Source organism: Dendrobates tinctorius, unplaced genomic scaffold (genome assembly GCF_039654945.1).
Source record: "Dendrobates tinctorius isolate UK_male_01 unplaced genomic scaffold, ASM3965494v1 ptg000120l, whole genome shotgun sequence".
Lineage (NCBI taxonomy): Eukaryota > Metazoa > Chordata > Amphibia > Anura > Dendrobatidae > Dendrobates > Dendrobates tinctorius.
The window spans coordinates 40,849,566-40,862,823 of NW_027361788.1; the positions used below are offsets into that span (position 1 = coordinate 40,849,566).

The 13,258-nt window shown below is 48.9% G+C and overlaps 1 protein-coding gene across 3 annotated transcripts in view; it reads left to right on the top strand.

The window, feature by feature from the left end:
* Window positions 1-8,514, top strand: part of OTUD5 (OTU deubiquitinase 5) — a 28,908-nt gene extending 20,394 nt beyond the window's left edge. For 2 of the 3 annotated variants that reach the window (XM_073541222.1, XM_073541221.1), the window contains exons 3-9: window positions 5,062-5,126; window positions 5,284-5,440; window positions 5,880-6,028; window positions 6,606-6,791; window positions 6,947-7,148; window positions 7,655-7,768; window positions 7,842-8,514. In XM_073541222.1, coding sequence (XP_073397323.1) covers window positions 5,062-5,126; window positions 5,284-5,440; window positions 5,880-6,028; window positions 6,606-6,791; window positions 6,947-7,148; window positions 7,655-7,768; window positions 7,842-7,963 — 995 coding nt within the window. In that variant the 3' untranslated portion in view covers window positions 7,964-8,514. The remainder of the gene's footprint in view (window positions 1-5,061; window positions 5,127-5,283; window positions 5,441-5,879; window positions 6,029-6,605; window positions 6,792-6,946; window positions 7,149-7,654; window positions 7,769-7,841) is intronic. The other variant, XM_073541224.1, reaches the window with a different exon arrangement.
* The last annotated feature ends 4,744 nt before the right edge of the window (window positions 8,515-13,258 follow it).

Genomic DNA, 13,258 nt, shown 5'->3' on the forward strand with positions numbered 1-13,258 from the left:
AAAGACGCTTTTTATTGTAAAAATAGTTTTTGCATCACCACATATTGAGAACTATAATTTTTCCTTATTTTGACCCACCGAGTCATGTGAGGTCTTATTTTTTGCGGGACGAGTTGACGTTTTTATTGGTACCATTTTCGGGCACGTGAAATTTTTTGATCGCTTTTTATTCCGATTTTTGGGACGCAGAATGAAGAAAAACCAGCGTTTCATGAATTTCTTTTGGGGGGGTGCGTTTACACCGTTCCGCGTGCGGTAAAATTGATAAAGCGGTTTTATTCTTCGGGTCAGTACGGTTACAGCGATACCTCATTTAGGTCGTTTTTTTATGTTTTTGTCGGTTTTATGCAATGAAAACTATTTTATATAAAAAATAATTATTTTTGCATCGCTTTATTCTGCGAGTTATAACTTTTTTATTTTTTCGCTGATGATGCTGTGTGGCGGCTTGTTTTTTGCGGGACAAGATGACGTTTTCAGCGGTACCATGGATATTTATATGCGTCTTTTTGATCGCGCGTTATTGCACTTTTTGTTTGGCGGTATGATAATAAATCATTATTTTTTGCTTCGTTTTTTATTTTTATTTTTTAAGGGGTTCGCTAAAGGGGTTAACTAATGGGACAGTTTTATAGGGCAGGTCGTTACGGACGCGGCGATACCTAATGTGTACTTTTATTGTTTGTTTTTTTTTATTATTTTCAAAAAATGAATTTATTGGGGAATATTTTTTTTTTTTTTTACTGATTTATTTGGCGATTTTTTTTTTTTTTTTTAAATTTATTTTTACACTTTTTTTTTACACAGCAATCTGTCACAGGCAGTGCACAAGGCTTCCTCATGCCTGCGCTTTGCAGGCACTGAGGAAGCCAGCTTCCCCAGGCCCCCGTCGCCATCTTGGATTCGGGGGCCTGGAGGAAAGGAGCCCCCCGCAGCAGCGCTGCACATTGCGCTGCCGTGGGGGGCTCAGGGAAGCACGGAGGGAGCCCCCTCCCTGCCGATGCTTCCCTTTAACTCCCGGTACACCGCGATCGCGTTTGATCGCGGTGTGCAAGGGGTTAACGTGTCGGGGGCGGTCCGTGACCGCCCCTGACACATTGTGCCGGGTGTCAGCTGTGATAATCAGCTGACACCCGGCCGCGATCAGCGGCGCTCACCACGTGGGCGCCGCTGATCGCGGTAGACGTACTATCCCGTCCCCGGTCATACGGGCCCGGGTACCGTGGACGGGATAGTACGTCTCATGTCAGGAAGGGGTTAACATAGTAGAGGTGTGAAACCGCAGGTCAAAACCGCAGGTCACTTTACCTGCGGTTTTACCTGCGGATCCGTGTGGGAAAACCCGCAGGTGAATCTGCAGCGTGTGCACATAGCCTGAGAGTCTTGCATCTCTGCTATTTACTCTTCCTGTGTTAACGGCTCCTCACTGACCTGGAGAGAACAACTTCCACGACTTGACACTTTAGAAGTCCTTGTTTGTGCCAGCCTGGCTGCCAGGATTTACTGTAGTTTTAACATCCAGGTGGCAGAGGAGGGTATAGTAAGCGGGCAAAGTGAGTTTTCAGAAGTGTTTTGCACTTAGAGGTGGACTAATTGGGGAAGCACAAGAGAAGTCCTGTGACTGCCACATGCATACAGTTGGGGTAGAATAGTGGAGATGATTCTTGCTTCTGAGGCCTGCTTGTGTCATATCTGAGACCCAGAGCCAGTAATGTTTCCCCTCATCGGTGCAGTTTGCCGTGCGGTTTCAGTTTCAATGAAAACATTTTCTGTGAATCCCCTAGTTTTTTGTGACCTTTCTTTTGAAGGTAAAATTCTAAGAAGCTGCTGAGGTGGAACCAGGTCGAGCCTCTCTAGAGGCTTTTCTTCTCCCTTGTCAGTGATCAGATCACCCACCTACATACATGATTAGGCCGTCACTTCCCCCGCTGTCCTCCCTGACATGTCTTTGAATGACTCCCGAAGTAACACATGGTGGCCATGCTCTCTAAGAACTCTGATCCCAGCCATTTAGCTGAACAGATGCTACGATCAAGTGACCGTAGCATCCAAACTGTTGGAAGTAGAAGAATTCCATTATCGCCCTGGTAGCTTCCCTTGCTGTGTGATTTTTTATTTATTTTTTTATTTTATTTTTTTTTGGGGGGGGGGGGCGCTGGTGGTTTTTAGGTCAGCGTAGACCCTAATAAAGGCCCCTTATCTATCTTATTCATCCCTTTTAGACTTGGGGTTGCATGGGAAGCCTCAGTATCTCACTGACAGATGTATCACTCTGCCATAGACATTTCATTGGAAGATATGAGGGCTGCAGATGATACCCCTTATACCCCAGGATGGAGGCTGCCAGTGACAAGGGTCTTGTGTTCTTTTTTATGTTCAAGGTTTATCTTATTGAAATAAATGTCATATCATACACCTGAATGCTTTTTCAGGTTCCCACTCAGTAAAGCATGCTGCGGAGAAGCAGGGGTACGTCATGTAAATCTGAGGAGTGGGAGGCTCTGCGCTGAATCCCCCCTCACACTTGCATGCAGGGTACAGTTAGGTCCATATATATTTGGACAGAGACAACATTTTTCTAATTTTGGTTCTAGACATTACCACAATGAATTTTAAACAAAACAATTCAGATGCAGTTGAAGTTCAGACTTTCAGCTTTCATTTGAGGGTATCCAAATTAAAATTGGATGAAAGGTTTAGGCGTTTCAGCTCCTTAACATGTGCCACCCTGTAGGGACCAAAAGTAATTGGACAGTTGACTCCAAGGCTATTTCATGGACAGATGTGGGCAATCCCTTCGTTATGTCATTCTCAATTAAGCAGATAAAAGGCCTGGAGTTGATCTGAGGTGTGGTGATTGCATTTGGAAGGTTTTGCTGTGAAGGAGGAAACATCCGGTCAAAGGAGCTCTCCATGCAGGTAAAACAAGCCATCCTTAAGCTGCAAAAACAGAAAAAACCCATCCGAGAAATTGCTGCAACATTAGGAGTGGCAAAATCTACAGTTTGGTACATCCTGAGAAAGAAAGAAAGCACTGGTGAACTCGTCAATGCAAAAAGACCTGGGCGCCCACAGAAGACAACAGTGGTGGATGATCGCAGAATAATCTCCATGGTGAAGAGAAACCCCTTCACAACAGCCAACCAAGTGAACAACACTCTCCAGGAGGTAGGCGTATCAATATCCAAATCTACCATAAAGAGAAGACTGCATGAAAGTAAATACAGAGGGTTCACTGCATGGTGCAAGCCACTAATAAGCATCAAGAATCAAAAGGCTAGTCTGGACTTTGCTAAAAAAAAATCTAAAAAAGCCAGCAGAGTTCTGGAAGAACATTCTTTGGACAGATGAAACCAAGATCAACCTCTACCAGAATGATGGAAAGAGAAAAGTATGGCGAAGGCGTGGTACAGCTCATGATCCAAAGCATACCACATCATCTGTAAAACACGGCGGAGGCAGTGTGATGGCTTGGGCATGCATGGCTGCCAGTGGCACTGGGTCACTAGTGTTTATTGATGATGTGACACAGGACAGAAGCAGCCGAATGAATTCTGATGTATTCAGAGCCATACTGTGTGCTCAGATCCAGCCAAATGCAGCCAAACTGATTGGTTGTCGCTTCATACTACAGATGGACAATGACCCAAAACATAAAGCCAAAGCAACCCAGGAGTTTATTAAAGCAAAGAAGTGGAATATTCTTGAATGGCCAAGTCAGTCACCTGATCTCAACCCAATTGAGCATGCATTTCACTTGTTAAAGACTAAACTTCAGACAGAAAGGCCCACAAACAAACAGCAACTGAAAACCACCGCAGTGAAGGCCTGGCAGAGCATCAAAAAGGAGGAAACACAGCGTCTGGTGATGTCCATGAGTTCAAGACTTCAGGCAGTCATTGCCAACAAAGGGTTTTCAACCAAGTACTAGAAATGAACATTTTATTTACAATTATTTAATCTGCCCAATTACTTTTGGTCCCTTTAAAAACAGGGTGGCACATGCTAAGGAGCTGAAACTCCTAAACCCTTCATCCAATTTTAATGTGGATACCCTCAAATGAAAGCTGAAAGTCTGAACTTCAACTGCATCTGAATTGTTTTGTTTAAAATTCATTGTGGTAATGTCTAGAACCAAAATTAGAAAAATGTTGTCTCTGTCCAAATATATATGGACCTTAACTGTATATGCTGTCTCTGTACACATTGCCTCAAGTGAAGCGTAAAGAGCGCATCACAGATGGCCCATTTCTGAGTGTAGCCCCCAAAAAATGTGGGTTTGCCAGGGGAAGCCCAGTCCATGCAGGTATTTCCCTTGCGGTAGCAACTACTGGGGAAATGCAGAATGGAGGCCATGTCCACTCTTGTCATAAAAGTACTGCTAGAGTCCTCCAAAACTGGAGCTGCTGGCACAATTCAGAAACGGGGTCTTGAACAAAGGACTCTCCGTTATGATTTCCATATTGCCTTTCACTAGAAGCCCCCCTAGAACCAGTCCCAGTGATGCATTAAAGGGGTTCTTGGGACCCCCACGCTTTATTCCAGATGGAGCCCATCAGGGTCTGTGTTTGCAGCTGGGCCCATTGGCCCACTGTGCCCCCGCTGCTGTTGGCTGCATGCTGCATGTTTCTGCTCTGGATTCTGTTTGCAGCGTTTGTAAACACGACTTCTGCTGTGGTTTCCTGTGATAAAATTCACCATGCGGGGGGAGACAACGATTGGTCCAGAGCAGCCACCTCGCTAACCCCCCCGAACTTCTAAGAAAGCAGGTCATGTGATGAGCGGGAAGGCCTGCCATGTATAGCCCTCATTAGCATATCGCTCATTGTTTACATGCTGTGTGGTTTTACAAGGTGGCTTATCGCCAGCGTTAATGGAGGTTTTTTCTTGTTTTTTCTTTTTGCTGCTAGGTCCATGTAACCTAATGTACAGCTTATTAAAGGGCCACCAAAACTTCAGATCACTGTTCGGGGTGCAGGGCCAAAGTGCCTGACACAAACGCATGTTACGTTACATGTGCGTTGTGCTGCCATATGACATTTATCCACTTTTTATTTACAGCTGACCAGGTATATGGTGACCAGGACATGCACGAGGTGGTCCGGAAACACTGCATGGATTACCTGGTAAGAAGGACTCTGGAGGGGTCCTGGGGCCCGCGGGAAAATGGCGGAGCCTCCCTGGGGCCCGCGGGAAAATGGCGGAGCTCCCTGGGGTTTGCAGGAATTTTTTTTTTTTTTTTTTATTTACACTTTTGTGTTTTTTTTTTTCTTTGTCAAACAGATGAAGAACGCCGACTACTTTTCCAACTACGTGACAGAAGACTTTACCACTTACATCAACCGCAAACGGAAAAACAATTGCCATGGCAACCACATAGAGATGCAAGCCATGGCGGAGATGTACAACCGGCCCGTAGAAGTGTATCAGTACGGAACAGGTGGGCAGGCCTGGCAGATCCTCATGGGTTTTCTAGAGGTCACTGCTTGCTGTCCTTGCACGTTACATCGGAGGTTGTCAGAAGGGTTTTCTGACGTACGTGTCACCATGTGCATATTCTGTGACCTGTGTCGCTCATAGGTTTCCTGCACACATTTTGTCAAAGGACGCTAATATATATTCTGTGTAATTTCATACAGAAAAAAGTACACCACCCCAGCGCTCTTCTGTCTGCCATCGGGTAAATGGGGACCTATTTACGACAGATGTGGTTGGCACCCCCTATCCCAGTGTGCGATGTTGGGAGTTGTAGTTGTACAATATCTGCCAGTGGCACATCATCACTGTAGGTTCACTGCCGCTTGTCGTCGCCCTGCTGTGGGGTAATATAACATTTTCTTTTTCTTTAACATTCATCTCCATGATCTCTTGTGTTCCAGAACCGATCAATACATTCCACGGGATCCAACAAAATGAAGATGAGCCAATCAGAGTGAGCTACCACCGAAACATCCACTACAACTCTGTGGTCAACCCCAACAAGGCCACAATAGGAGTGGGCCTGGGACTGCCTTCTTTTAAACCTGGGGTGAGTCACAAAATGTGAGAATGCTGCAAAGACCCCACATGGCGGTGAGAGTAATCGTAGGGAGCAGACATCGCCATTTATTAGAGAAGTCTAGATATGATGCCAAGATACTTTTGGCCTCCAGCAGGAGAATTGGAGCCTATGTTTGTCATTTGCAATGAGAAGTTTCTGGTAAACCTAAGGCCTCTGTACACATTAGGCAAACATCGGCCTAACCTGCGGATTTTGATGAATCAGTAACGAGTCTTTGTATTGGGACCTACGGGATTCCTGCTCAACAGATTATGTCTGGGACTTAAGGATCTGGCATGTCCAATATCTGCCATCAGTTCTCATAAAGGATACCAGAGCAAGCCCTCCTGTATATGGGAGAGACAGCCATGATGGCTGCTGGTGGTTCAGACGATTGCAATATATAGTGTCGGTGGGCTTTGGAAAAGTATTACTTCTCCTATTGTCATGTCAGGAAGGACCCATTATGACTTCTGACTCGTTAAGTCCTAATTAGGTGACCTCTGTAGATGTCATCTCTAGGAGTGTGTGTGTCTTTAAGAGTCAAGCTGGATCTTGTGTTCAGTACGCAGAGCAGACCCTAATGAAAAGCGCCATCCGGACCTCGGAGGAATCCTGGATCGAGCAACAGATGTTAGAAGACAAAAAGCGGGCCACAGACTGGGAGGCCACGAATGAAGCGATCGAGGAGCAGGTGGCACGGGAATCTTACCTGCAATGGCTTCGGGACCAAGAGAAACAAGCCAGACAGGTAACTGACATTTGCCGTAATCTTTGCTCTGCTTCCTCTTCCGATTTCTTGTCATTTGTCTCTTCCTGTTTCCTCCTTCTTTATATCAGCTGTTTTTTTTTTTTTATTACGGCTCCAGAGTTTTGTTTAAAAAATATTGCCTCTCCTCTTTGCAGCCACGGAAGGCCAGCGCAACCTGCAGTTCTGCCACTGCCGCCTCCTCCAGCGGACCCGAGGAATGGAGCAGTCGTTCCCCAAGACAGCGCAGCACCGCAGGCTCCCCCGAGCACCCAGATGTTCATGGAGAGCAAACAGCAAAGCCGTCTTCCCCAGGGACCACGCTTGTTTTAGCTAAACCCCCTTCTCCCTGTGCACCAGGTAACGTCCAGCCCTCAGCTATCAAAGATATAGAAATATATCCCTTATATTGGTCCATCGAAGGGGGTTCATGTGAGCCAAGGCCGAGATGCACGCTGAAGCTTGTTGGCTCTACAATGGTCATCTCCAAATTTGTGGCTCTCCGGCTGTCGCCAGGCTACTATTCCAGAATGCTTTGAGGTGCAGTTTTGCCAGATGTGGCGAAGCATAGGTTGGAGGCCGCTTCTCTACACCCCAAGTGTCCTGCCATACCCTGGTCCGTAGGTTGGGCGCTGAAGGTTGGTGGACAGTTAGAATACATAAGACACATGGGTACAGAAGTGCCGTGACCATCTTGCACCCTAGTGACGTCATGCCTATATCTGCAGTCCCAAAAAGTGCAAACTGAATGGAGAGATAGATGAAAGAGGTGGCGGCTGGCACCTTTCCCGGTGACAGATAGGGTTTCTATACACTTGGGTTTGGCTGTCAGACACTAGCTCTCACAATGTCTGTTCTCCGCCTAGGCCCAAGCAACCAGCCATGTTCTGGTGCCGACCGCGCCACCTCACCCCTTGTGTCTTTGTACCCAGCCCTGGAGTGTAGAGCACTCATGCAACACATGTCTCCCACAGCGTTTGGTGAGTGTGCCGGCCTCATCGAGTGTCTCCAGGGTTGATGGTGCCGTATCTTAACCTTCTCCTCCTCCTCCAGGTTTGAACGACTGGGACGACGACGACATCCTGGCCTCCGTTTTAGCAGTGTCACAGCAGGAATATCTAGACACCGTGAAGAAGAGCGCCCTGCGTAGGGATCCCTCCCCAGACCACAGCTGATATCCAGCCCGGGCTCATCCAATTCTCCTGTCTCCAACCTGTTTCTGCTTGCCTTTCCTTTCACTCCCGAGACCCTTCTTTCTCCAACGAGTTTTTATCATGCTCACATTGTGATCTCCACATGAATGATGCTCTTTTCTGTAAGCGTACCTTTCCTACTAGCCTACGGAGGACGTGTATAGCTGCATGTTACAGCAAATATTGACAGCCCTGTGCCCCCACTTAAACCCCTGGACCTTCCAGGACTTTTTTTTTTTTTTTTTTTTTGCTCTGAAGGCCTGCAGCGGGACGGGGGAGTTGCTGCCTGCCTGGTTCCTGCAGGAGGCGCCCTGACTTGTGTTGACACCGTTTTTAGATAGGTTTGGATGGGTGTGCAGAGGAGAGAAAGACTCAGCCGGTGGAGCTCTCCACTTTTGTATCTTCCTGAAAATTTTTTTTTTCGGTTTGTATCTTATCAAGCGGACGTTCAATCACCTAGGAATAACTTTTTTCTTATTAAGAAAGTTAAAAAAAGAAAAAAAAAATTGAAAAAAAAATCTTATACAGAACAATTTAAGTGTCATGTTGTTAATTTCTCTGTGTAGTGATAAATTATCTAGAAAATGTATATAGATATGGGGCCCTGCCATCTTCTGTATGTGGGGGGGGAGGACCCTGCCCCCTGCCATCTCCTGTATGGGTGGAGGGGGTCCCCTGTATGGCGGGGGTGGACCCTGATGTCTCCTGTATGGTGGGGAGGGGACCCTACCATCTCCTGTATGGGTGGAGGGGGTCTCCTGTATGGTGGGGGGGGACCCTGCCATCTCCTGTTTCGGTGGAGGGTGTCTCCTGTATGGTAGGGGTGGACCCTGATGTCTCCTGTATGGTGGGGGGACCCTTCCGTCTCCTGTATGGGTGGAGGGGGTCTCCTGTATGGTGGGGGGGGACCCCGGCGTCTCCTGTATGGGTGGAGGGGGTCTCCTGTATGGTGGGGGAGGACCCCGGCGTCTCCTGTATGGGTGGAGGGGGTCTCCTGTATGGTGGGGGGACCCTGCTGTCTCCTGTATGGGTGGAGGGGGTCTTCTGTATGGTGGGGGAGGACCCTGCCGTCTCCTGTATGGGTGGAGGGGGTCTCCTGTATGGTAGGGGTGGACCCTGCTGTCTCCTGTATGGTGGGGGGGGGGGGACGCTGCCGTCTCCTGTATGGGTGGAGGGGGTCTCCTGTATGGTGGGGGGGACCCCGGCGTCTCCTGTATGGGTGGAGGGGGTCTCCTGTATGGTGGGGGGGACCCTGCCGTCTCCTGTATGGGTGAAGGGGGTCTTCTGTATGGTGGGGGAGGACCCTGCCGTCTCCTGTATGGGTGGAGGGGGTCTCCTGTATGGTAGGGGTGGACCCTGCTGTCTCCTGTATGGTGGGGGGGGAGGGGACGCTGCCGTCTCCTGTATGGGTGGAGAGGGTCTCCTGTACAGTCACCCTGTATGGGTGGAGGGGGGACCCTGCTGTCTCCTGTGTGGTGGGGGGGGACCCTGCCATCTCTTGTTTGGGTGGAGGGTGTCTCCTGTATGGTGGGGGGTTGGACCCTGCCGTCTCCTGTATGGTGGGGGGTTGGACCCTGCCGTCTCCTGTATGGTGGGGGGTTGGACCCTGCCGTCTCCTGTATGGTGGGGGGTTGGACCCTGCCGTTTCCTGTATGGTGGGGGGTTGGACCCTGCCGTCTCCTGTATGGTGGGGGGTTGGACCCTGCCGTCTCCTGTATGGTGGGGGGTTGGACCCTGCCGTCTCCTGTATGGTGGGGGGTTGGACCCTGCCGTCTCCTGTATGGTGGGGGGTTGGACCCTGCCGTCTCCTGTATGGTGGGGGGTTGGACCCTGCCGTCTCCTGTATGGTGGGGGGTTGGACCCTGCCGTCTCCTGTATGGTGGGGGGTTGGACCCTGCCGTCTCCTGTATGGTGGGGGGTTGGACCCTGCCGTCTCCTGTATGGTGGGGGGTTGGACCCTGCCGTCTCCTGTATGGTGGGGGGTTGGACCCTGCCGTCTCCTGTATGGTGGGGGGTTGGACCCTGCCGTCTCCTGTATGGTGGGGGGTTGGACCCTGCCGTCTCCTGTATGGTGGGGGGTTGGACCCTGCCGTCTCCTGTATGGTGGGGGGTTGGACCCTGCCGTCTTCTGTATAAGGGGTGGGGGGTTGGACCCTGCCGTCTTCTGTATAAGGGGTGGGGGAGAGGACCCTGCCGTCTTCTGTATAAGGGGTGGGGGAGAGGACCCTGCCGTCTTCTGTATAAGGGGTGGGGGAGAGGACCCTGCCGTCTTCTGTATAAGGGGTGGGGGAGAGGACCCTGCCGTCTCCTGTATAAGGGGTGGGGGAGAGGACCCTGCCGTCTCCTGTATAAGGGGTGGGGGAGAGAACCCTGCCGTCTCCTGTATAAGGGGTGTGATGGGGGAGAGAACCCTGCCGTTTCCTGTATAAGGGGTGTGATGGGGGAGAGGACCCTGCCGTCTCCTGTATAAGGGGTGTGATGGGGGAGAGGACCCTGCTGTCTCCTGTATGGGGGGAGGGGGTCTTCTGTTTCCTGTATGGAGGGAGGACCCTGCGCCCTCTCGTATGGGGGGGATCCTGCCGTCTCCTGCATGGGGCTGCCTTCACCTAGCCAGTCTTCCATGGCTGGCAGAGGCTCCCCCCTCATAAAGGTATATGTAAGGTATGTAATTGTCTGATCTTGAAGAGTTTGGAGGGAATGCTAAACCCTGTGCTCATTGTTGGGGATCTTGGCCCTTGGATACCCACTAGTCAAGCATCCTTTTGGAGAGCATGAAACACCCTTTGAAAAAGGAGGTCTGGTGAGATAGAGGGGTTATCTGATGCTGTCCAAATTAAAGGCGCAGCAGCAATGGTGGTAAAATCCCGCAATGGCAGTGATGTCATTGGCACTGCTCACTTCCTCTGGATGGCGTTGGATGATCCCTTTAAGGAACTTTTTAATTCCTACTCTTACCCTCTCTCATGGGAAATTTAAATGGGTGTTCTGCTCTTATTTAAAAGTCAAGAGGTAAGCGTTGCCATTCTGCTGGCGAAAGTGATGATATTCATGCCATTTATTGGCTGCAGGGTTTGGTGAACGGAGGTCTGGGCGGCATCGCTTCCATGGGGGCAGCAGATCTGGTTTTAGTCACAGATTCTGTTAATCCTTTTAAACTTGGCTTCGAAAGAAGAACAGAAAACCCCTTTAAATAAATACTCCATACAAACCTCATTAATACCGACCTGCTTTGTGCTGGGACGGAGAGGAAAGTGGTTTACAGAAAGCCAAAAAAAAGCGCACCTGTGTCCTGCACCGACCTGCCAGGCCAACGATATATCCTTTTCGCGTTTCTTTGTATGTTAGTAAGTCCAACATTTCCCGTGACCTAATTGAAGACCATCTTTTCGTAGAATTGTGTTGTGCAGTTTCTCTTGGAAATTACATCTATTGACAGCTAGGTGTTGGTATTCCTCTCTTCAGTAGGGGGTTTCTTGTCAGACCCCAGCAGCAGTGATTACATTTTGTCCATGGGGACCTGTTCACAAGGGAAATAATGGAGGAGCAACACAATGCTGAGAATATGCTTCTGAAGTGTTATTGTAACTTAGGAACAGAATAGACAGGAGCACAGCATGCCAGCCGGCACTTATCTGTAGATGTGACGGTATCTGCTCCTGATATGGGGTGTCCAGAGCCGGATTACACTTTCAGCTGTGCGCTGCAGAGAATCTGTTGGGAGTCCGAGTTCACAGGCCACTATATGTTCTGAAACTGTAGTTTCCCCTTTAATCTCCGCACAGTGACCTCCGGTATGTTCTGCACACACTGGGGTTCAGGTCTGCCACTTATAGCCCATGAAGTCTTCCATTGATCAGCGTGGATAAAACGGAGTGATATACAATTAGTAGCCAGTGTAGAAGAGGCGCTCTGCAGCTGCCAGTGCGCTGTCGTCTACAAGCAGCGGAGGATCACGTTAAGGGATGCTATACCTGGCTATGTATGATAAGGCTTCTTCACATTACGGGGAGCTAGGAGTAAGGGTTCCGCTCTGGTGTGTCCAGTTGGACCCCCCCACTGGTTCACCGGATAGGTGTAAATGCTTTTGGCTGGAATACTTCTAGGTGAGAGCGAGTTGGATAGTAGCAGACCATTATGTGCATTGTGGTTTTCACTTGTGGCCCTTTTATTGATCTATAAATGGGTCCAAATCTTCTGCATTGAATTATCAGATTGTAGCTACCTTCCCTTGCCACCAGGGGGAGCTATCTGTATACAGTCCTGTCATTGAGCTGTATGTATGATCTGTCTGCAGTAAGTACTTTTAGTTCCTTGTTATGACCGTCGTAAATTTACAAGGATCTTACTTCTTTATGATCAGTGGTGGGCTAGCTTCCACAAGTTTGACCCTAGCTGATCCTGAGAATAAAGGGTCCTCAGTGGTCCCAATCCCCCTCTGTACAGGGCAACTACAGCACAATCCAAGTGAAGGAGGCCCGCTGCTGTTCCCCTGCGCAGCCAGACTATAGTCGATGGAATACGTCTTTAAGGTTTAACCCTACCTGTGCTGAGGATTTGGAACCTTCAGCAGTAAAGTTACCTGTATGAAAATAAGAGGCCCCTTTAATATCCAAAGCCTGTGGTATAGCAGAGACTGCTTGTGACTATAACTCCTGGCCAGATCACTGCAGCCGTCTTGGGCTTTGTAGTTCCACAGCAGTAACTAAACCCACTGCAATGATGTGAACGTCATCACTTAGTGATCAGTGTCAGGAGGCTGCAGAAAGCTCTAGACAAGACGTGGGGTCCTCATTCCTGTCTTCTTCCATTGCAGATATTTGTAGCCATTTCCTGTAGTCACCTCTCAGGTGTGAAGGATGGCGAGTGCAGTGCGGAAAAGAAGAGGTTAATACAATGCGACGGTTCATAAGGTTTTCTCCACTTCTTCTCATGACATTTTTTGTAAGCCCCGTCACCACGAGGGTGACCACACAACTCACAGCACGCTGTATTGTGCAGATGTCACTTGTGGCCGCGTCTTCTCAGGTGTTATGGGCCCCCAAACGTGACTTTTCAGAAGACCTGTCATGGTGGTTTGCGGGGGGCTTACTAGAAATGTTCATTGTGATAATGGGAGGCCAGTAATGGGGTCCACAAGTCACCTACTGATTACTGGACGGGCGTCTGATACAACTGTAGGGAATGTGTCATCAGAAAATGACCTATTGTTTAGATCTGGTGTTTGCGTTACATTGTACTTTTTAAATTAATCTCATGATATGGAAATAAGTTTTTGTA